We start from the raw sequence: 23,283 nt of genomic DNA, 5'->3' as shown, positions 1-23,283 counted from the left end.
TATAAATTGGCAGTCGAAGTTGAATTTTTTCCGATTTTCATTGTTCCTCTGTCGTTCGCAACGTAAAGTGAGCTTTATTCTTTATGCGCTAGGTTTGTTCTATTTAGATGGTTGTTTCTTAATCGATAAATAATTATTAGAAAATAGAATAAAATGTATGAGAATACAATAGAAGATATATCGGGTTGCTTGAAAAGCTCGTAACGTCTCCGGTAATCGATATTAAGTTCTGTTGTGTGCTTAGCGAGATTGGACAGGAATTATTTACTATGAGCGTCTGTCAAATGATGAAATGCCGAATTCGAACAAATATTGTTCGTAGTTGGATATTATTTGTAACAATCGAAGATAAATATTCGAAAGACAACATTGAGTCTCATGTATCAGCATTGTTTCATTCTGACTATTTAACAACATGTTAGAGATTTTCAAATTAGATTTTTTCAAAGACATTATTTCGAGGCCACAGAATCTGCCTAACTCCGTTTGTATTATAAATCATTAGAATAGAATTCTATATTTAATAAATATAATTGTTACCAAAACTTATTATCTCTTAGAATCTTGATTATCGTTCGAATCAATCATGCGACAGGAGTTAGTCGCACTGGATGCAGACAATCATTCGAGTTCGTATTTCGACAGCAATCGATTGAAGTCACGCCTCCGATATAATCCATCATTTGGGATGACACAATACATTACATCTTCCACTCGCTCTCGGTATTGAAACAGTTACCCGATATATATTTGACGAGCAACCAATGGTGAAAGAATCACATATCACGATGGTTAACTTGAGATTTACAAATAAGAAGGGAAATAATTTATATGGTGCGATCGCAATTCAAATCAGATGTCATTTTGTGTTTAGAGAGTGCTCGGAAAATCTAGTTTCGTTTTAGAGGAAACTGGGACGGAAAAAATGTCGATTGTGCAATTAATTTTCCCAAACATTAAAAGCTAGGTTGAGAAAACACAAAAATCAATCTGTTATCGTTTGTTCATAGAGTTATGTACAAACAATGTGGTATTTGGCGTTCAAAATTAGAAACCAAAAAGGAGAGAAAAAATACATCGTCGTCAGACTGAAAGTGAATTACAGTCATATAATGCACAAGATGTATGATGATATACTGGCAATATGGTATATATATAATATTATATATATTATAATCATATTATATGATTATAATTCACCTTTTGTATATACGTACCTTTTTTCATTTTTCTTAATTTTTAATTTTAAGTGCTTTAAGTTATTACATATATATACACATACAAATCCTTAGGGTAAATCAGACGATCGATTCTGGAAGATCGAGTTTATCTTGGAAATAATCTAATTAAATACAATAACAGTTAATAACAAATCTACTACAAATTTTACTTGGAAAATCGAGAACCGATTTTCTAAATTACTGTTCTTCTCTCGTGATCTCTTCTATTCAGCAAATGACTGTCAGTAAAACAAAACAAAAGTAAAAATGTCGGCTGGCGGGTAGTTTTAATTCTATAGAATTTACATATATATATATGGGCAGAATATGGAGCATAATAAGATAATAAAGAAATTAATAAATTAATAAAAATTGTCAATGTGTATAAATATAAATACAGTAAAGAAGATTATTCCAAATGTGAAAAGGGGAATGGAATTACGAGGCAAGCATTTTTGTACGGAGAAAGGAATCTTTGCGAAAAGTGTTAATTATGTTTTATGAACAGAATAACGAGATAATGATATTTAATAGAATGATAGTGCGTATAAAATATTGTGTCTCCTAAGTTTGAAACTGGTAAAACAGTACCACTTATACATTTTTGTTCTGTCATCACTTGCCACTAAAAAAAAATTAGATACTTTATTGCAAGTGGCAACTATTAATTACCGACTAATATAATACAGAGTAATTAAACACTAAAGAAAATAGAAATATTATGATCTCCGTCATTAACTATCATCAACAATAAAGATATTTAGGAGTTTCGAGACAATTTGGGAGAACTACCACATAAGTTGAGAGAACTATAAATCTAGAATTTAGAAAAGATCGTGTAAACGTTAAAACGATTCACGCATTGGTGAAATTCAACAAAGCTGGTGATTTTTTGTTATAGAATAAGCTATTAACAATAAGATGAACATCTTATAAGAAAATATACAGAAAAGATAACGTTTCAAATCGAACGATTGTGGTAATTGGATTCAAAAAATTCATATATTCTAAAACGACGAAATTTTAGAACAGCTACTGTAGAATATAGACCTTTATGAGCTTGAAATAACGAATTCATAGTTAGCCGTTGAAAAACACTGCTAATAGTTATCTGTTTCGCTGAAACTGAAGACCAGAATCAGGCATTAGAGAGTGCGTAATGATAGATGGTGTTGCGTAATGGACATCAAAAATTGAGTAACGTGGGAGAAATATGAAATTCGTGTGCATGTTTAATCAGTTGGATTATACGCATACTGAAATTTATGTATTCTGAAAGCTGAAACAAACATTATGGACTTTTGTCGAAAACATGCTGAATCTCGGATGTTTAAATAAAAACAGTAAACAACGTTGCTTTATGCAAACAAGCGTTGATATGATCAGAGGAGAAACAAGCAGCTTTTGCGGCGTGGAAAATATGGAAAGCAAGAATAGAGGTTATACATATAAGAGCAGGTGACTTTGAGTTTAAAAGAAATATGCGCTTGAGAATTTTCATATAGATTTATCGTAACCCCAAGATTCTTGAAACGGTAATAATAGTAGTTTTCTGTTTATATACTTCGAACAGGTATACATATACACGTTATATAAAAATTCACATAGTCTTCTTTAATTTTTAGGATCGATAAAACGTGTCAACATAAATATATATATATATATATATATATTATAGATTGTCAAAAAAGTTTCTATCGTTTCATAAGGTAATAATAGATGAACAACAATTTCTGTTTTATATTATTTTATTGAATTAGGTGTGATCATTTATTTCATTTTATTTCTCTTATTATATTCGTGCATAATTCAATAAAATAATATAAAACGAAAAACATTGTGCCTGTATTATTTCCTTATAAAACGAAATGTATATATGTATATGTATTTATATGTGTATATATACCATATGTATATGGTGTAATATATCGTTTTTGGAACTACAATTTAACGTAACTCGCTGGATATTGTTTTAAGCGTTTCTTCGGCCTAATGATAAAGGATCCATTAATTCATCAGGATGGATAGGTATTTATATATCTTACAACTAGTGTAATAAATTCCACTTACGATGCGATCAGAGAATGACGCCATCAGAAAATCCGCCGGCATCGATTTATGTCGAAACTGCTACATGCAGACATGAATTTACGTTGATGCAAGGAAAAATAAAATGCCGAACGGGAATGTAAATGCAAACTGAAAGCTTAAAATACAGAAAAAATCTACCAGACTCCATCAAGATAACGATATTATTATTGAATAAATATTTGAAATAAAAGAGATAGAAAGAAATATTTATAATAGTTTTATATATTTCCGTAGTTCTCTTTATCTATTTCAAACATAATTCTTTTAGTTGTAAAAAAGAAAAAGGGACATTTTAACACATTCGCAGCCGATGAGTCTGACACAGGAGCCTTAGCTGTTCGTCGTTTACAATTTCCAAGAGTCCATAGCCGAAGCGTCGCAGAATTTCGCTGTTAGATTGCCAGTGAATATGCAAAATTTTGCTGTGTCATATCATGGTGTGATATAAAATAACTTTGTAGAGATCTGTTTGCCAGGCCATCCAACAGTTTCCAAACTGCCATGTAATGCACCTTATGCGGCTTATGACTGCGATATTATAGCATTAATAATTTAGAGAAGCATGTAACAACAAATAGTAAAGTACTAGTCATTGCAAGGTGCGCGTAACTCATTGTGAATATGAAACAAGATATGGTAGAACCGTGTTAACAGCAACTAGCCGCAGGTTTTGAAATGACGTAGAACCACGTTGCCGGTTGCGAATGTGTTAAGAATATTTCCTATGGTTTGTCATCTTGTAACATTTTCTTAAAACACGCAGCAAAAATATCTAGTTCTTTGAAGACGACGTGACTAATTGCAGAAGGAGTAATTGATAGAAACAAGATAACGCCGATCGCGTTAACAATGTTGGATGAACCGCGAAGCTTCTAATCGTAACGGAACTTGTTACGTTTCTGTATATTATGTGGCTCGAAGATCTCGTTTTCTTCTTAAATTGCAACGAAACTAAGCAAGACAAGGAAAACAAAATGCGTAGTGATTTATTACGAGATTTCCTTCTGGTATCACTTGAGATGAATTTCAACGAAAATGTTGAAATAATAAGCGGAGAACGACTTTCGAAAACGTGTTAGAACAAAATCGAGATAAGAGAATTATAAAAAAAAATAAATAAATAAGGGAAACATAAAAATAAATAAATAAAAGGAAAATTAAGTAGCAGGAAAATGAAATGGAATGAAACAAAAATATCCGAATGACAGCATTGGGATAAGAGGAAAAACAATGGGAAAGAACGAGATAAGGCCGTAGTATTAATGGTGACGTTTAAAGATAAAATAAAAATAAAACGAGAACGGAGATCTAGAGAAATACAGAAACAAGAAAGAAAGGAAACCACGAACAGGAAGGAAAGCCTTTATACCAGTGATAAAAGTTAAAGGTTGCTAGATCGGTTGGTTCACCGAGACAACTGAAGATGACGAAGCTTAGTCTTTTTCTCACAGTCTTCAAATTGATGAATCGAGCTGGATGATAGGAGCTTAATACTTGTTTTCATTCGTCAATAACTTCTTCGATTCTTTGAAAATAAGGAAACTAATGCTAAAACAAATTGATAATTTAAGATTAATTGTAAAAATAACAGAAGAAAATAAATAAAATAAAGATACTCTGATGCTTTATTTTATAGAAATGTTACAAATTTATCTTCGATTTATCTATTCTTTCAAACGATCGAAATAAGTAGATCGATGTATTTTAGTAAGATAAAGAGGATCCCTTTTGGTATATCTTATAATTTTTTTCTCTTCGTTATCCTCGTATCGTATTATCCTCGTACATAGGGTAATTCACGTAATTGTAGCAAGCCATATTTTTTTCTCGGTTGATATTAGAAAAAAATGTTACAGAAAAGAAATGAATGGCACTATTTTTTTTTAAATATGAAAATATGCATTATTTATTGCATCAATCGAATCGCTTCCTTAGCTTTAGCCTTTAACAGGTACTTTAAGTGTAATTTTATAGAACACCATATTAGTTTACTAAATAGAGCTATAGGGATGAATTTGATCTGACCTAATGGGCCTTTTTGCATAAATAACACTATCAAAGGAGATTTCCAAAACGATTTTGATGAAATTTATACGGAATATAGTTCTCGAAAAAATATTTGATCTGTATTTTTATTATCGGCAATCATTCACGTTTGGAGGATGAAACAGCCCCTGAAGTTGGAGATGTAAAATGCATTTTTCTCAATATTTTCTCAATATAACTCTGTGTGGCAGAAAAAAACGTTGTATGCAAAAAATTGCTTGTTTTTTTTTTAGTGGTAAATTGAACTACATAAATTGTATTTCGAAATGTCTATCTATTCAAAAATTATAATAAAAATTGATATTTTTCTGGTAATTTCTTGCACAAAATATAATGCTACTTACGTCTAATTTCGTTTAGTTCAATTATAAGGTAAACTATAAATTATAAAGTAGATGGATATCATGAAATTTTCTATTATAATATTTTTTGTTAATAATAGTAAAATGTTTGTATTCAAGATGAATAAAACTGTTTCATTTTCAGCATTTAGCAACAAGATTCAGCAAAATGAATCCTAATCCATTTTTTAGCCACCAACAATTCAGGATTTAAGAGTAGGCCATAGTCTTGAAGAATCTACAAGTACGAGGAGCCTTACGTTATTGGTCAATAAAGAAGTTGCAATCGTACAGAACAGGCTGCATAACATTAGCTATAACCTAGAATACGCCATATCCGGAGACAGTCCTTTGATCACCTTTGCATTTATTGTAGGTGTAGCTTTTATCGATACCAAATACGCGAATGCCTTCGATGACTGTCCAGACATACAATTACATTTTACCTTATTGGATGTCGTCATCTCCGACGCCAGTAGAAAGATTTTTGGGTTGACCAGATAATTTTATGATGCCGTATGTATATGCAGAGCTTCAGGATAAGCAGGCATAGACTGTGTTCCCTGCCCTTTTAAGACCTAAGAACAGAGGTGTTATCAAGCTTCGGAGCAACAATTCTTTCGATTATCCATTGATTTATCCAAACTATTTCGATGAACCGGAAGATATGACGACACTGATCGAAGGACTATTAAAATAAGAATAGAATACAGAACAAACTGGGCCCTTGGATCCGATATGGATGAGTGTGAATTATTTTTATCTATGTCAGCTGAAGTTCGAACTACGTTTGGGTATAGTACACTGTAAATGTTTGTACATGAGAATATATCCTTTATTGTTTAGTGTACATTTTTATTTTATACGTACGTATGTAGGTCATATATGGTTTTATGTATCTCTACAATATATTTCTAATCTTTCTACTTAAACTAGGAAAGCTTATAACGAATGTAATATTTTTCACATCTTCAAGCTGTACTTCATTATACTGTATAATCAATCTGTATAATGATTATACAATTGTATTCATTATTTGTACGGAGTATCACATAGCATCAAGGAACCAGTGCGGCTGTGGATTTTGCACATGGAAACGATAAAAAACGTTCTTGCAAACACGTTCCCTATCTTTCTTCGTTCTCGAGTTACAATAAATTAAATTTTTAAATAAAAATTTACAATAAGTTAACAAACTCTATCTACATGCCTTCTTAAGAAGTGTTCATAATAAACTCTTTGCATTTGAACACGAGATTGCAGACGTTTTATTATTGTTCTTCTTGCCTTCTCAATTTGTCCAGATATTATTTATGAGAATACCGAATTCTATTCGCAAATAGGTAGGTGAAATTAGTTCAACTACTTCCATCTTCCGATAAAGTTACTTCAACATAGAACTCGCTAAAACTCGAAAATCGGGTCAAATAGGGTGTACGTTCATATGAGCACTGTTTATTGTTTTCATGCGCAAAATTCACCGCTGAAACCATTTCCCGATGCTGCGGGACACCCTGTATATTATAATCAGTGCCATGTGTAATGAAGAATCAAAAATGTGATAAGTGCAGAGCAGGCTTTTTTCACATTGACTACACCGTATATAGCTACGCCGAATCACAGCTACTTCGTTGCACTAGCAATAAACATCACATGGGAACAATGTGAACAAGACAACAACGTGTGTTTTACTTACAATTCACGGTATCATTCTGATCGGCAATACGTAAGTACAGTGCAGTTCCTTATTTTTATGGGTTCTGTAACACTTGCGTAGTTCGTGATACTTATTCGGATCATTTGGAATGTTTCAAAGTAATGATAGATCATATAGAACATTTCTTGCAAAATAATAAAAATTTGGGAAGGAAATATGAAAACTTTTTACTTCGCTACAAATTATTAATTTTTCTCCTTAAACTCATTTCAAGATCAACGTCAACCTGCGCGTTTGAAATCCATTTTCTACTAGCCGCAATGATGCGATGATGAAAGTATGTCATTTTTAAGTATTTTTTAGAAACTTTTCCTCATATATTTGTTTGTATTTGCAAAACTAACAAAGATGTTGAAGTCTACGTTCCCTTCGGCTTTTTATATAAAAAATGTTCAAAAAAAGTATAATTTCTTGTAAGTTTGCCGATAATAGGTAAAATTTACTGTAGTGGTATCAATAGTTTTTGAGAATATTTCGAAATTTATATTCGCAACAATAGTTTCCTTCATTAGGAACAATAGTTTCAAGCCAACAATTACACGAATAAAAAAAATTACTCAAAATATTAATTTCTCGAGTGTCAGTAGTCTGCAGCCAATAGTTGCAACTCTATCAATCACGTTTTCCACACGTTTACTGCCTCGTCTCGTTGAAAAGACTATAACATTCTACTACACTTCCTCTTGGAGGTGCGACTATATCAAAGTTAACTTACGTTCGCATGACACATTACTATATCAAAGGCAAATTACGCTATCATGTTATTGCATAACACTTAGTTTATATTGTTATACATGTACGAAACTTTCTTGTTATCATAACAAAGTACATGAGATCGTATTACTTTAAACTTTATGATACCTCGAGGACAGATAGAGAACAGAGGAGTAATAGGTTATATATTCGAAGGAGGATTCTTCATATAATTACAATCGAATATCACTAATGTTGACTTCGTTTGATCCTCCAATTTTATAAAACAAGACTATATCTTGAATCGCGCTCCACCATACGTGACAAATAATGAAAATTTATTTTCAGTTCAAAACCGCATGTTTCTATTACGTAATGATATACTACTAGCAGTCGCTTAAAATAAATTTATAAAAGTAACAATCAATCCAAACCCTGTCCATTCAACCATTCCTCTTTAACCATGTCGGCACCCTTCTCACCAACCATAATAGTCGGCGCATTGGTATTGCCACTGATTAAATTTGGCATAATCGAACTATCTATGACTCGAAGACCAGCAACTCTCTAAACCCGAAGCCGAGGACCTACCACGGCTTTCGCATCTGACTTAGGCTCCATTTTGCAAGTACCCACGGGATGATATATAGTCACGGGAAGAAATTTGGCTATGCACTCCCAGAAAGAATCGCTATACTTGGGGGGAATATGCTTGCAGCCAGGAAATGGTGTCGGATTCATTTTGCTTCCGTAACGTCTAAGCGAAGCAGTTTTACTCATCTCGAGTACAAACTTAATTCCTTCGATCAATACCACCATGTCTTCTGGCTCCTTGAAATAATTCGGATAAATCAATGGATGATCGAATGGTTTGTTGCTTCGAAGCTTGACAACACCTCTGCTTTTTGGTCTTAAAAGCGTAGGATACACGCTCCACAGGTCCTTATCCTGAAGCTCTCCATACACGGCGCAGTAGAATTCTCTGGTCAATCCACGAGTCTCTCTAATGATGTCGTTGTTCTGTCCCGATGAATAATAAAGCAGTTGTATGTCTGGGAAGTCGTCGGAGGCATTCGCATATTTGGTATTGATAAAAGCTACTCCTTCGATATTTCCTAAAGTGGTCCAAGGACCCTCTCCGAATATGACGTATTCTAGTATGTTGCTAATATTATTCAACCTACTCTGTACGAGTGCAATTTCTTCATTCACCAAGAACGTAAGGCCCCCCACACTTATATGGTCTTGAAGATTATGGCCCACTCTTAAATTCTGTATCACCGGTATATCGTGTCCCTTTAAGTGTTCTTTAGGTCCTATTCCCGACAACATCAACAACTGGGGGCTATTGATAGTTCCTCCGGAAACGATCACCTCCTTGTTGGCACGTACGCGCAACGTCTTCCCGTTTCTAACGAACTCTACACCATAAGCCTTCTTCGACGATGGTTCTATTAAAATTTTGGTAACATACGCTTCCATGGAAACGTGTAAATTTTTCTGCATCCTGGCTAGCCGCAAGAAGGCTTTCGCCGTGGAGCAACGGCTACCATCTCTGATGGTGCCTTGTGGAATCATAAAGCCACTTTACCGTTTTCCATTAATATCCCTATTCTCGTAACCCATTTCTTGGCCGGCTTGAATGAACGCAGCGGCCAGGGGAGTGCGCCATCGTGGTTCTTCGACGGTTAAGTACCCTCCGGTCGAATGATACGGTGTTTTAGCGTAGCTGTGATTTCGATTGTCTTCGAATTTTAGGAAATAAGGCAGCACATCCTGGTAAGACCATCCTGGAATGCCTTGTGCTTCCAGATGTCATAGTCTTTTCTGGCACCACGGACGTAAAGCATGGTGTTTAATCTGCTGCTACCTCCAAATAGTTTGCAACGTGGCCAGCGGCAACGATCATTCTCCATCGCTGTGGGTATAATTTACGTTAAAGTACGTAGAAAGCGTTGCGAATAATTCATTAACGAATATTATTGTCGTTTGGTTATTAATTCACGATTATATCTATCTTCGGGTTCGGCGATAGATTCATTCTTCGATTTAGATTTGATATTAGGTATGCCTAAATCTACCTATTGGTACTATATACAAATCTATAAAATACAAGCGGTATTACTTGTAATTAATAAGTCTGCACATTTATATATTCTATATTTTTATACAAACACATTTATATTATTCAATACAAAGCATTATTAATTATGGCAAGAATACCTATATGTTTTTAGATCTGTCATTTTATCGCCTCTGGTAAGTCCACCGACAAGATACGTTAGAACTGAATTGTGATAATTTACGAATGTTTTAGAAAGATTTACTTATTTACACGCATCGTTTGTTCTTATTGCCATAAATTGCATCTTATAATAATTTCTAAGCGTGATATAATTTTATCCATTTCCCTCTATTTCACCATAAAAAATACAGTGTTAGACTGAATGATTAGGGGATGCAGTATTGTCCTTGTAATTATGTATTTACCGTTTTTATAAGTCGATATAATTCGACACGATTTACCTCGACAGTAAATATTATTGGGTTCCGTCGTGTATTCCCAATCGATTTTGGTGAGCTGTAGATTATCAGCAAGAGAAGGAATATCATACACAGCGCTTCCATCGGCACCTGCTTCGAGAAGGAGTACGTACCAATCCTCCATTTCGGACAAGCGACTTGCTACCACGGCACCTGTCATCGTGTATAGTTACAGAGCATTTCAATTAAAATATATCTAAGAAATCTTAATCCAATTTAACGTCACAAATATCTTTGACTCGAAAGTGCGTAGCCTAATTTCAAAACATTGAGAGAGATAATTTGTCGAAATTACAAAACGATATTCGCGATAACGCAAAAATACGTTTTCGAAGTAAGTAAGTATGAAGAAATAACGTACAACACTGCTAATACACCTAGTGGATTGACACTGTTGTAAAAGGAAATTTGACAAAAAATTTGTGAATTGTTAAATTTTTGCATCAATCCCTCGTGTTAGGAGCAGGAACATGACCATCTTTGCTCGCAAACGCACCGATGCACTTATCTTTGATACACTTTTATCAGATTTAGGACGGAACTTCGCGTGGATAATACGAAAAACCATACCTGCAGAACCACCGCCCACGACTATGAAATCGTAAGCTCGCAATAGCGATTTAGAAGGAACATTCGTCGAAGAGTAAGGAACATTCGAATACATGACGTATAGCAACGCGCTTATGAGCATCGATAACGTCGATGTGATCGGTTGTGATCCCATCCCCCGAAAATGATGCGATTGACATCCATTTTATTCTTCTCCGAATTCCTTTATCAGTCTGTAACATCAATGTTCTATACCTTAATCCACATCTTACTCGCAGTCCTGTTTTTGCGTCCAGGCTTTCAGGACATAAATTAAAACATCGCACATAAGCTCAGCGCAACAGCGGCTTAAATTTAACTTACAATAATAGGCGTAAAAAAAAAAAAAAAAAAAAAAAATGTAATAATGCATGGCTACGTCGTACCGTCGCGTATTGATACTTTTGCCTGTACCACCCTACAATTGGAATTCAGCGTTTATTCTGGAAAAAAAACCATGTAAAAACAAATATGTAAAAATCCTGGAATTAATAAACAAAGTTTAAAAAAAAAAACATCTTACTCGCGATATAGGACGAAGTGGCAGATAATTATTATTGAATGCATATTACCATCATTTATTTTATCGGGTTCTAAGGGCTTGGTTGTTTCATTGTTAAACCAACCTTTCTCGAATAGGATCTAGCGAAACTACTATTTATTTTTATAATGAGTGTATCGTAACGATTTTAATTGCCAGTGAAACATGTTAATGATTTCAACATTCTGAACAACGTTTTCCTATACCTGCAACCGCTGCGATGTTGCTCAGCCTTATATTTCACGATATTCGCAAAACACGTCATTTAAATTTACGTGACGATACCTCATCATCTCGAAGTAGGCTTAAATGGAGCAACTGAAACTTAATTCACGGATGAAAGATGCAACTATTTGCGATATCGTGCAAGTAAAATAGAAAAAGCGACGGTTTGTAGATTGTGCTAGACTAATAAAAGTTATCATGAAATAATCTTTGATGCATAGATAGCAATATCGGCTGTTGCACTTTACTCTGATTGTCAGTGCGTCAAAAATATTATAAATATAGTTATCGTCACAAAAAAAAATCGTTTTCTAACCAGAAATTAAAAAAGTATTATACAACACATATGGTATTAAACATAAATTGCTTTGTCCCTTGCGAGCCAAGGCTGAGCAGCGGTTATAAATATGAGAGAAAGTTGTTCAAAATGGTGAGTTTGACGGAGTATTTTGATGTCATCGAATTCTTTGAGATTTACCCATCTCTGAATAATCACATTTTTTTTGTGTGTGCAGATGATAAGAGAATCAGAAGTTATTTGAAAATGCGGTGTCACTGACATACATGGTCGATAAATGAATAAGACGGCAATAAACTTACAGCATGTAGTTATTATTTCTTAAGAAGTAGATCAGAGGTAATGAGATGGCAAAAGATTAGCGAAAATACAGAAATTTATGCAATACATACGTGAATTAAACACCAAACGTAGGAGAGAGTTCCGATGCGACGTAATCCAAGACGAGGAATGCTTCTGGTTCGCGATCGCTTATGTACTGAATTCTGAACAATCATTGAGCGATATGAAAAAAGACGCAATTATATAATAGAGGCATGAGAAATTTTTTCCAAGGTTTGAATACTTAAAACAACTTTGTAAACATATATCTTTGGACATTTGACTATTTCGTTGTAGCGACAGACCAATTTTTAAAAGATCACTTAGTAAACTGCGACTAATCATTCACATTGTTGAAACTGAAGTAGATTTGTAGGGTGGTGGGAATAGCGCATCCCATTCCAAAAAATATCAATCTTTAAAACATACTTTCAACAATACAGATAGGAATAAAAATAATAAACGTACGAGTTCGATTTTTGACCTATCTATTTTAACATTTCACCTGAATATGGAATAGATAAGTGTGTTTGGACATAGTTTAGCATAAATCATTCTGCATATGACATTCAGGAGAGAGATAGCGATTTTTGATAACGCAGAGATAAAAATAAATATGAATTAGGTGTGAACTGGTCTAGCGTAGTATGAGGTCGGTACGCACAACCTGAAATAAGTTTCAATGAATCTATTGATATGCGAAACATTGCACTATATCTTATCTGTCTGTTTGCACATGTAACCTAATGACAAATATACATGGTGTGTTTTTAAGTTGAATACCAAAGTATGTTTCGCAAATGTGAGTAATAATAAATCGTAGTAATTGAATTGAGAATGTACTGATAAAATCGCATGAAATAGCAATTTATAATTGCTATTCTAGTTTTATCGGCCATCTCACAAAGACAAGATGCGAATATAACCCAACCATGGATTTGTCTTGATGAATGATACTATTCATCATTAATGTAATTATGCGAAAAAATTATGAATAACATCATTGAGTTAAACTTAGGTTGGTCCATACAAAAATGTGGCCATTTGCATGCTAGATTGAGAGGTAATGAAAACCTAATGTAATTGACATTGTTTGTGAATATCTCGAACGTAACAATATAACACCTTTCAGGATGATCGAAATCGGTGATATGTGTCCTTCCTTACATAAATTGAATTATAACAGACATTTGTAAGAGTATCGCACATGTAGTTGTGTGTAGACTTTACTATAGATTGCTCAAATCTGATTCACATTGGAATGTGTTATAAACAGGAGATAAGAGTTTGGTTTCGGTGACTCACCATACCCGTCCGCTGCCAGGGAAACGGTAACTAATGCTATCGCATATGCTGATACGGAAGTATAATTATAGACAAAATTTACAGTAGTGGTATTGATAGCTTTTAGCAAATATTTCGGAAACTATGATCGATGAAACTTACATGTACAAAAAAAAGTTGTTCAGCATCATGCTCCCGACAACAAATTAAAAAATCATCGATATCCGAGAGGACATAACGTTTCGATTAACGTCCAGCTTCGTCATCGATGCTCGTCACAAGACAATACTCCACGAGACAATATATCGCAAGACAATTTCTGGCAATACTCACCACATTCCATTCTGTATGTTAGCGGGAATATGGCCGTCACTCTTCTCGCTCCAGTTTCCAGATTAGTGCTCGATCAAAATATTTTTTTTCGAAAACCAACAACTGCTCAGTCGATTGAGTGTGGCAAGCTGGTGGAATATTACTAATAAGGTTAATAAATGTAACTCACATGGGCAGTTAGAAAACATAAATATCCGTTACCTTGTGAACAATTTCCATCGAATCCCCAGGTTTCGTTAGCATCATAAGCCTAATCCATCAGCTAGACCATTATACGCATACAGCAAACAGCAACTGACGTAAATACTAAAATTGCTTACATCTGGAAATCTGATTCTGAAGCTTTACAAACCGATGTGTTTAGTTTCAAGTGGGCAAATATAAAATTTTACCCATTTCCTCTTTTTAGTAGTAGGGATTTCTTCGACATTAAAACAATATCATAACGAATATAAATTAATAATGTTTGTGTTACACATACAAGTTTGGAAATAAAGAGTTCAGATATTGTTCATTTTTCAGGCTCTGACCATTTCCAACTTTTGTTAATCTTATCAAAGACTTATTAAGTAATTCGAGGTGCCAAACTAATACCATATATCAAATATACGTGTAACTGAAACCATAATTTAAGAACAATAGTTCATGTTTGCCTTCTGGAATAACCAAGTATTTATTTCGTGGTCGTAACATAAATAGTAAGAAGCAAGGTTAGCTAATTACTTATATATTTAACATTCGTCTACTAGTAAGCATATTCCGTAAAATCGGCCACTGCACTAGGTGCGTTAGTAAGGAAAGTCATTTTATGTATAATTACAGAAACTGCGGAATGTGCAGAAAATTCACAGTCCTTTGCCAGATTTTATAGTTGTTTATATTTCTTTCTCTGCCCCTTTAAGGGAAGGGAATACACAGACGATTTCAGAGCGATTGTGCAATACGAAGTCCAGGATTTTTTTCCTATGTTCATGTAGACGCTCAGGGCGCCTAGTGCCTGGGTACGTATTCTTTTCCTGGTTATAGTAAAGTATGTTGTATGTAAGACAAGGACCAAATGTTGAATTCTGAGATCTCCTAAAGATATACAAGGATTCAAAAATAGAGGACACCTACAGGTATAACAGACGACAATTAACATGTGACTGGACGTCCAAAGGTTAGACCTGTATCGAAACAAAATAGGTAAAGGTTGGTTTTGAATGTTATTCGAAAGGCAGAAAGAGAGGCGTTATTAAGAAAATACTCCAGTCAGACCGAATTGCAAGCTCCAAAGAACGCTTAGCAGTAAAATTAGCCTCAGATTGTCGGATTCGTTACCGAAGTTGATTGCTTCTCGGGAGAAATACCAACACAGCTAAATGAAGGATATTCATTTAGAATTGCTACATCACTGAGCATTCACATTAGTAACGTCGAGAACGAGGCAGATGAAATATAATAGTAGGATGAAACGAAGTTAACATAAGTGAAGTTTGGTCGTAATTATACAAAGTTGCCTTTTTACATTGCTAATGTTATACTCTTTCCGTCCGCTAGTTTAGGGTAAACAAAACGAAGTGCTCTATCGCCTGCTCGGCCCCACTTCAACGTCTGCTCATGGTGCAGAAAGTATTTAAGGTGTTTTGCCGAGTACATTCGCTCACAAAAGTATAGCGCGCGCAGGTCATAGAGAATACATATCAGCATATGTGGGAGAGAAAGAAACTATCTGAAATAACTGAACGCGCTAGCCCGAACGATATTGTGACACGGCTTCTGTCGACCGAAATATGCTATGAAAATTTATTTACAATTGAAAGGCGCAAGTTTTTATTACGTAATGGTATACTACAAGCAGTCCCTTAAAATTGTTTATCTTTATTATTTAATTTGTACTTTACAATTTGTGCAGCTCGACATTTGATAATTTTTTTGACATATTTGCTAAATAACACGTGGATGGATACCCCCAGCGAGATACCATCTTCGAATGTCGCTTAAAATAAATTTACTAAAGTAGTCTTCTATATCAATCCTGTTTCTTCAACCAATCCTCCTTTACCATGTCAGCACCCTTCTCACCAATCATAATAGTTGGCGCATTTGTATTACCGCTCACTTGGTTTGGCATAATTGAGGCGTCTATGACTCGAAGTCCAGTAATACCATGAACCCGAAGCCGAGGATCTACAACGGCGTTCGCGTCCGACTTCGGTCCCATTTTGCAGGTACCCACGGGATGATATATAGTCACGGGTAGATATCTGGCCATACACTCCCAGAAAGAGTCGCTATTCATGGGAATATTCTTGCAGCCAGGAAATGGTGTCGGATTCATTTTGCTTCCGTATCGTTTAAACGATTGAGTTTGACTCAATTGGTACACAAACTTAGCTCCTTCAACCAATGTCGCCATGTCTTCTGGCTCCTTGAAATAATTCGGATAAATCAACGGATGATCGAACGGATTCTTGCTTCGAAGCTTGACAACACCTCTGCTTTTTGGTCTCAAAAGAGCGGGAAACGCGCTCCACGAGCCACTACCAGTAAGATTTCCATATACGGCGTCGTAGAATTCTCTGGTCAGTCCACGATCTTCCCTAAAAATTTCGGTATTTGGTCCCGATGACATAAAATGCAGTTGTATGTCTGGGAAGTCATCGGAGGCATTCGCGTATTTGGTATTGATAAAACATGTTCCCTCCACTGTTGCTATGGTAGACAAAGGACTATCTGCGGACATGGCGTATTCTAGGATATAGCTAATATTAGTTATCTTGCTCTCTATGGACGAAATTTCCTCATTCACCAAGAACATAAGTCCTCCGACTCCTACATGATCTTGAAGATTATGGCCCACTCTTAAATCCTGAATCACTGGTATACGGTGTTCCGATAAGTGTTCTCTAGGTCCTATTCCTGACAACATCAACAACTGGGGGGTATTGATAGTTCCTCCGGATACGATCACCTCCTTTTTGGCACGTACGCGCATCGTCTTCCCGTTTCTAACGAACTCTACGCCGTAAGCCTTCTTCGACGACGAATCTATTAAAATTTTGGTAACATGCGCTTCCATGGCGACGTGTAAATTTTTCCGCATCCTGGCTGGCCGCAAAAAGGCTTTCGCCGTGGAGCAACGGCTACCATCTCTGATGGTGCCTTGAGGAATCATAAAGCCAGTTTGCCGTTCTCCATTAATATCCCTACTCTCGTAACCCATTTCTCGGCCGGCTTGAATGAACGCAGCGGCCAGAGGAGTGCGCCATTGTGGTTCTTCGACGGTTAAGTACCCACCGGTCGAATGATACGGTGTTTTGGCGAGGCTTTGATTTCGATTGTCTTCGGATTTTAGGAAATATGGCAGCACATCCCGATACGACCATCCTTGATTGCCTTGTTGTTCCCAGATGTCGTAGTCTTTTTTGGAACCACGGACGTAAAGCATGGAGTTTATTCCACTGCTACCTCCAAGCAACTTACCACGTGGCCAGCGGCAACGACCATTCTCCATCGCTGTGGGTATAATTTACGTTAAAGTACATCGAAAGCGTTGTGAATAATTGATAAACGAATTTTGGTGTTCGTCGGTTATTAATTCACCTTTCATATACCTTTCGGTTCGACGATAGATTCATTCTTCGATTTAGATTTGACATTAGATATGCCGAAATCTACCTATTGGTTCTACATACATATTAGTGAATTTCAAATAAATGAGTCTGCACATTTATACATTTTTAATACAACGTAATATCAAATTTGGCAACAATACCTATATGTTTTCAGTAATTGCAAAATAAGAAATTTCAGATCTATCATTTTATCGCCTCTGATGAGCTCAGCGACAATATACGTTAGAAATAATATGTGATAATTTTCCAGTGTTTTAGAAAGCTTTACAAAGTTGCTCAATTCATGTATGCTCATTATCATAAATTACAGTTTAAAATCCTTTCTAAGCGTGATATAATTTTATCCACTTCCCTCTATTTCACCGTAAAAAATAGAGCATTAGACGTGGATGATTAGGGGACGCAGTATTGTCTTTTAATTATGTATTTACAGTTTTCATAAGTCGATATAATTCCACACTATTTACCTCGACAGTAACTATTATTGGGTTCCGTCGTGTATTGCCAATCGATTTTGATGAGCTGTAGATTATCGGCAAGAGAAGGAATATCGTACACAGCACTTCCATCGCCACCTGCTTCGAGAAGGAGTACGTTCCAATCCTCTATTTCGGACAAGCGACTTGCTACCACAGCACCTGTCATCGTGTATAGTTACAGAGCATTTTAATTAAAATATATCTAAGAAATCTTTATCCAATTTAACGTCCCAGATATCTTTGACTCGAAAGTGCGTAGCCTAGTTTCAAAACATCGAGAGACATAATTTGTCGAAATTACAAACCGATATTCGCGATAACGCAAAAATACGTTTTCGAAGTAAGTAAGTATGAAGAAATAACATACAACACTGCTAATACACCTAGTGGATTGACACTGTTGTAAAAGGAAATTTGACAAAAAATTTGTGAATTGTTAAATTTTTGCATCAATCCCTCGTGTTAGGAGCAGGAATATGACCATCTTTGCACGCAAACACGCCGATGCACTTATCTTTGATACACGTTTATCAGATTTAGAACGGAACTTCGCGTGGATAATATGAAAAACCATACCTGCAGAACCACCGCCCACGACTATGAAATCGTAATCTCGCAATAGCGATTTGGAAGGAACATTCGTCGAAGAGTAAGGAACATTCGAATATATGACGTATAGCACCGCACTTATGAGCATCGATAACGTCGATGTGATCGGTTGCGATCTCATCCCCCCGAAAATGATGCGATTGACGTCCATTTTATTCTTCTCCGAATTCCTTTATCAATCTGTAACATCAATGTTCTATACCTTAATCCACATCTTACTCGCGATATAGGACGAAGTGGCAGGGAATTATTATTGAATGCATATTACCATCATTTATTTTATCGGGTCCTAAAGGCTTGGTTGTTTCATTGTTAAACCAACCTTTCTCGAATAGGATCTAGCGAAACTACTGTTTATTTTTATAATGAGTGTATCGCAACGATTTTAATTGCCAGTGAAACATGTTGATGATTTTAACATTTTGAACAACGTTTTCCTATACCTGCAACCGCTGCGATGTTGCTCAGCCTTATATTTCACGATATTCGCAAAACACGTCATTTAAATTTACGTGACGATACCTCATCATCTCGAAGTAGGCTTAAATGGAGCAACTGAAACTTAATTCACGGATGAAAGATGCAACTATTTTCGATATCGTGCAAGTAAAATAGAAAAAGCGACGGTTTGTAGATTGTGCTAGACTAATAAAAGGTATCATGAAATAATCTTTGATGCGTAGATAGCAATATCGGCTGTTGCACTTTACTTGATTTTGAATGCGTCAAAAATGTTATGAATATAGTCCTCGTCACAAGAAAATCGTTTTCTATTCAAAAAATTACAAAATTGTTAAACTATACACATGATATTAAACATAAATTACTTTGTCCCTTACAAGCCAAGGCTGAGCAGCTGTTATAAATATGAGAGAAAGTTGTTCAAAATGGTGAGTTTGACGAAGTATTTCTATGTCATCGAATTCTTTTAAGTTTTCCCATCTCTGAATAATCACATTTCTTTTTGTATACAGATGATATGAAAATAAGTAGTTAATTGAATTTATGGTGTCACTGGCACACATGTTTGATAAAAGAATAGGACGACAATAAACTTACAATATAGATGCAGATCCTATTTCTTGAAAATTAGGTAAGAGGTAATAAGATGGAAAAATATTAGCGAGAGTACAGAAATTTATGCAATACATACGTGGATTAAACACCAAACGTAAGATAGAGTTCCGGAGCAACGTAATCCAAGACGACGAATGGTTCTGGCTGGCGATCCCTTATGTACTGAATTCTGTGCAATTATTGTGCAACATGAAAAATGACATAATTACGTAATAGACACATCGGACATTTTTGTCAAGGTTTGAACACTTAACATAATTTTGTAAAAGTGTCTCTTTAGACATACAATTATTTCTTTGTATCAACAGAACAATTTTTAAAATATTGCTTACTAACTACGACTAATCATTTGCACTATTAACACTCAAGTAGACTCATAGGGTGGTGGAAAGAGCTTACGCTATTCGAGACAATATGAATTACTAAAGCATACTTTCAACACTACAGATAGCAATAAAAATAATGAACGTGCGAGTTCGATTAGTGATCAAACTACATTACCATTTCACCTGAATATGGAATAGATGAGCGTGTTTCGATATAATTCAGCATATGTCATTTTGCATATGACATTGAGGAGAGAGATAGCGATTTTTGATAACGTAGAAATAAAAATCAGTATGAATTATATAAGGACTGGAATAATGTAGTGTGAGACCGGTATTGATCACCTGAAATAATTTTCAATGAATCTATAAATATGTGCAACGTTACACTACATTTTATCTGCACATGTAAACTAATGACAAATATACATGGTGTGTTTTCAAGTTGAACACTAAAGTATGTTTCCTAGATGTGAACAATAATAAATCGTAGCAATTGAATTGAGAATGTACTGATAAAATCGCATGAAATAGCAATTTACAATAGCTATGCTAGCGTTACCGGTCATCTCACAAAGACTGGATATTAATATAACCCTACAACTAACCCATGAATTTGTCGTTTTACGTCTAATTACATTAAAAGTGAATAGTAACATTGATTTCAGCTTAGGTGTCCTATACAAAAAAGGGACAATTTGTATGATAGGATGAGAGGTAATGGAATCCTAACGTAATCGACACTTTTTGTGAATATCTCGAACATAACAACATAACAACACACATCGGGATTGTTGAAATCGGTAAAGTATTTCCTTCTTTAGATAAATTGAATTATAACAAACATTTGGTGGAGTATCGCACATGTAGTGTGTAGATTTTACTATAGATTGCCCAAATCTGGTTCATATTGAAATGTGCTATAAACAGAAAATAAGAGATTGGTTTCGGTGACTCACCATACCCGTTCGCTGCCAGGGATGCGGTAACCAATATTATCGCGTACGCTGATAAAGAAGCACAATTATAGACAAAGTTCACTGTAGTGATATCGATAGCTTTTAGCAAATATTTCGGAATCTATGACCGACTGAAACTTACATGTACAGGAGAAAGTTGTACAGGATCATGTTCCCGACAACAAATTCAAAAGTCATCGATATTCGCGGATTTCTCCGGTTTAACAATTCTATAGATTCGCAATCGCAAGACAATACTCCACGAGACAATATATCGCAAGACAATTTCTGGCAAGACTCATCACATTTCGTTCTGTATGTTAGCGGAAATCTAGGAGTCACGCTGCTCGCCCCAGTCTCCAGATCAGTTTTCGATCAAAATATCCTATTTCGAAAACCAACACCTGCTTAATCGATCGAGTGCGACAAGCTGGTTGAATATTACTAATAAGGTTAAATGTAGCTCACACCGGCAGTTAGGCAATTTAAATATCCCTTACCTTGTGAACAATCTCCATCGTATCATTTTCATATCCTGAGGTTTCGTTAGCATCATAAGCCTAATCCATCAGCTAGGCCCTTGTACGCATACAGCGAATAGCCACCGACGTAAATACTAAAATTACTTACATCTGGAAATCTGATTCTGAAGCTTTACAAACCGATATGTTTAGTTTCCAGTGGGCGAATATAAAATTTAATACATTTCCTCTCTTTAGTAGTAGGTAGTAGGGATTCTTTCGGCATTAAAACAATATCATAAAGAATATAATTTAATAATGTTTGTGTTACACATACAAGTTTAGAAATAAATAACTCAGATATTGTTAAATTTTCAGAGCCTGATTATTTCCAACTTTTATTAATCTTATCAAAGACTTATTAAGTACTTCGAGGTGCCACACTAATACCATATATCAAATATACGTGTAGTAACTTAATGGGTCTTTAGAGTAAGGACAATTAATGATGTTTTGGTTTAACAAATAATATTCAAAACAACGAACTGATTACAATATTGTCGTACGTCTTATTATCATACTCGGCTCTCAACTTCCCGATTCATACTCTCCGGCTCCTCCACTCACACTCTCCGGCTTCTGCAGTCACTCTCTCTCTGACTTCTCAACTCACATTGTACGATTTCCCAACTAACTAATACCCCCTGGGCTAGGATCCCTTTGTCTTTTCTTAGCCCCACCACGCATATGTTCCACGAAGGCCCGTGGCCAGGGTCACGTAGGCCTTTTTCTACGAAACTATTCATTTGAAGGACCGACGATACATTGATGGATCCGACGGCGTCTCGGCTCTCGCGACATTGTTTACGGTTCGACCGATATCTTAGGCCTTCTATCCACGATACTACACACATGTAACCGAAACCATAATTTAAGAACAATAGTTCATGTTTGCCTTCTATAATAACCAAGTATTTATTTCGTGGTCATAAAATAAATAGTAAGAAGCAAGGTTAACCAATTACTTATATATTCATTATTCGTATACTCATGAGCTCATTCCGTAAAACAGGCTACTACACTAGATGCATTAGTAAGGAAAGTCGTTTTATGTATAATTATAGAAACTGCGGAATGAGCAGAAAATTCACAGTCCTTAACCAGATTTTATATAACTAGTTGTTTATATTTCTTTCTCTGCCCCTTTAAGAGAAGGGATTTACGGACGTTTCCAGAGCGATTGTGCACTACGAAGACCAGGTATTTTTCCCATGTTCATGTAGACGCCCTGGGCACCTAGTGCGAGGATAGCAATTTTTTTCCTGGTTATAGTAAAGTATGTTGTATGTAAGACAGGGACCAAATGTTGAATGCTGAAATCTCCTAAAGTTATCCAAGGATTCGAAAATAGGGGACATCTACAGGTATAAAAGACTACAATGTGATTAGACGTCCAGAGGTTAAACCTGTATCGAAACAAAATAGGTAAAGGTTCGTTTTGAATGTTATTCGA

At 35.3% G+C, this 23,283-nt stretch overlaps 1 protein-coding gene, 1 long non-coding RNA gene and 1 pseudogene across 2 annotated transcripts; all 3 read right to left on the bottom strand.

Annotated features, from left to right (window-relative positions):
- Positions 1-6,346: 6,346 nt before the first annotated feature.
- On the bottom strand, positions 6,347-19,235 carry LOC126928716 (glucose dehydrogenase [FAD, quinone]-like; annotated as a pseudogene).
- On the bottom strand, positions 16,083-20,180 carry LOC126928714 (glucose dehydrogenase [FAD, quinone]-like). Its single transcript, XM_050744409.1, has 4 exons — positions 20,101-20,180; positions 18,915-19,127; positions 18,327-18,497; positions 16,083-17,740 (listed from the first exon to the last, which is right to left on the bottom strand). The coding sequence occupies exons 2-4, from the start codon at positions 19,096-19,098 to the stop codon at positions 16,254-16,256; spliced, it is 1,842 nt and encodes a 613-aa protein (XP_050600366.1). The 5' UTR covers positions 19,099-19,127; positions 20,101-20,180; the 3' UTR covers positions 16,083-16,253.
- A 994-nt stretch (positions 20,181-21,174) lies between these two features.
- Positions 21,175-21,738, bottom strand: LOC126928741 (uncharacterized). Its single transcript, XR_007716925.1, has 2 exons — positions 21,452-21,738; positions 21,175-21,357 (listed from the first exon to the last, which is right to left on the bottom strand). It is a non-coding gene; the product is annotated as an uncharacterized LOC126928741 (long non-coding RNA).
- Between the last annotated feature and the right edge of the window lie 1,545 nt (positions 21,739-23,283).

This window comes from Bombus affinis, chromosome 2 (assembly GCF_024516045.1).
Source record: "Bombus affinis isolate iyBomAffi1 chromosome 2, iyBomAffi1.2, whole genome shotgun sequence".
Lineage (NCBI taxonomy): Eukaryota > Metazoa > Arthropoda > Insecta > Hymenoptera > Apidae > Bombus > Bombus affinis.
Note: the sequence above shows the minus strand (reverse complement) of the source record. Positions and strands in the feature narration are given on the sequence as shown.

Bases quoted from the DNA above. Each gene is read 5' to 3' on its own strand.
- LOC126928714 (XM_050744409.1), bottom strand. From the start codon at position 19,098: ATGGACGTCAATCGCATCATTTTCGGGGGGATGAGATCGCAACCGATC. The intron at 18,498-18,914 runs GTATGGTTTTTC...ACACGATGACAG, and splicing joins CGTGGGCGGTGGTTCTGCAG to GTGCTGTGGTAGCAAGTCGC. The intron at 17,741-18,326 runs GTAAATAGTGTG...TTATACCCACAG, and splicing joins CAATAATAGTTACTGTCGAG to CGATGGAGAATGGTCGTTGC.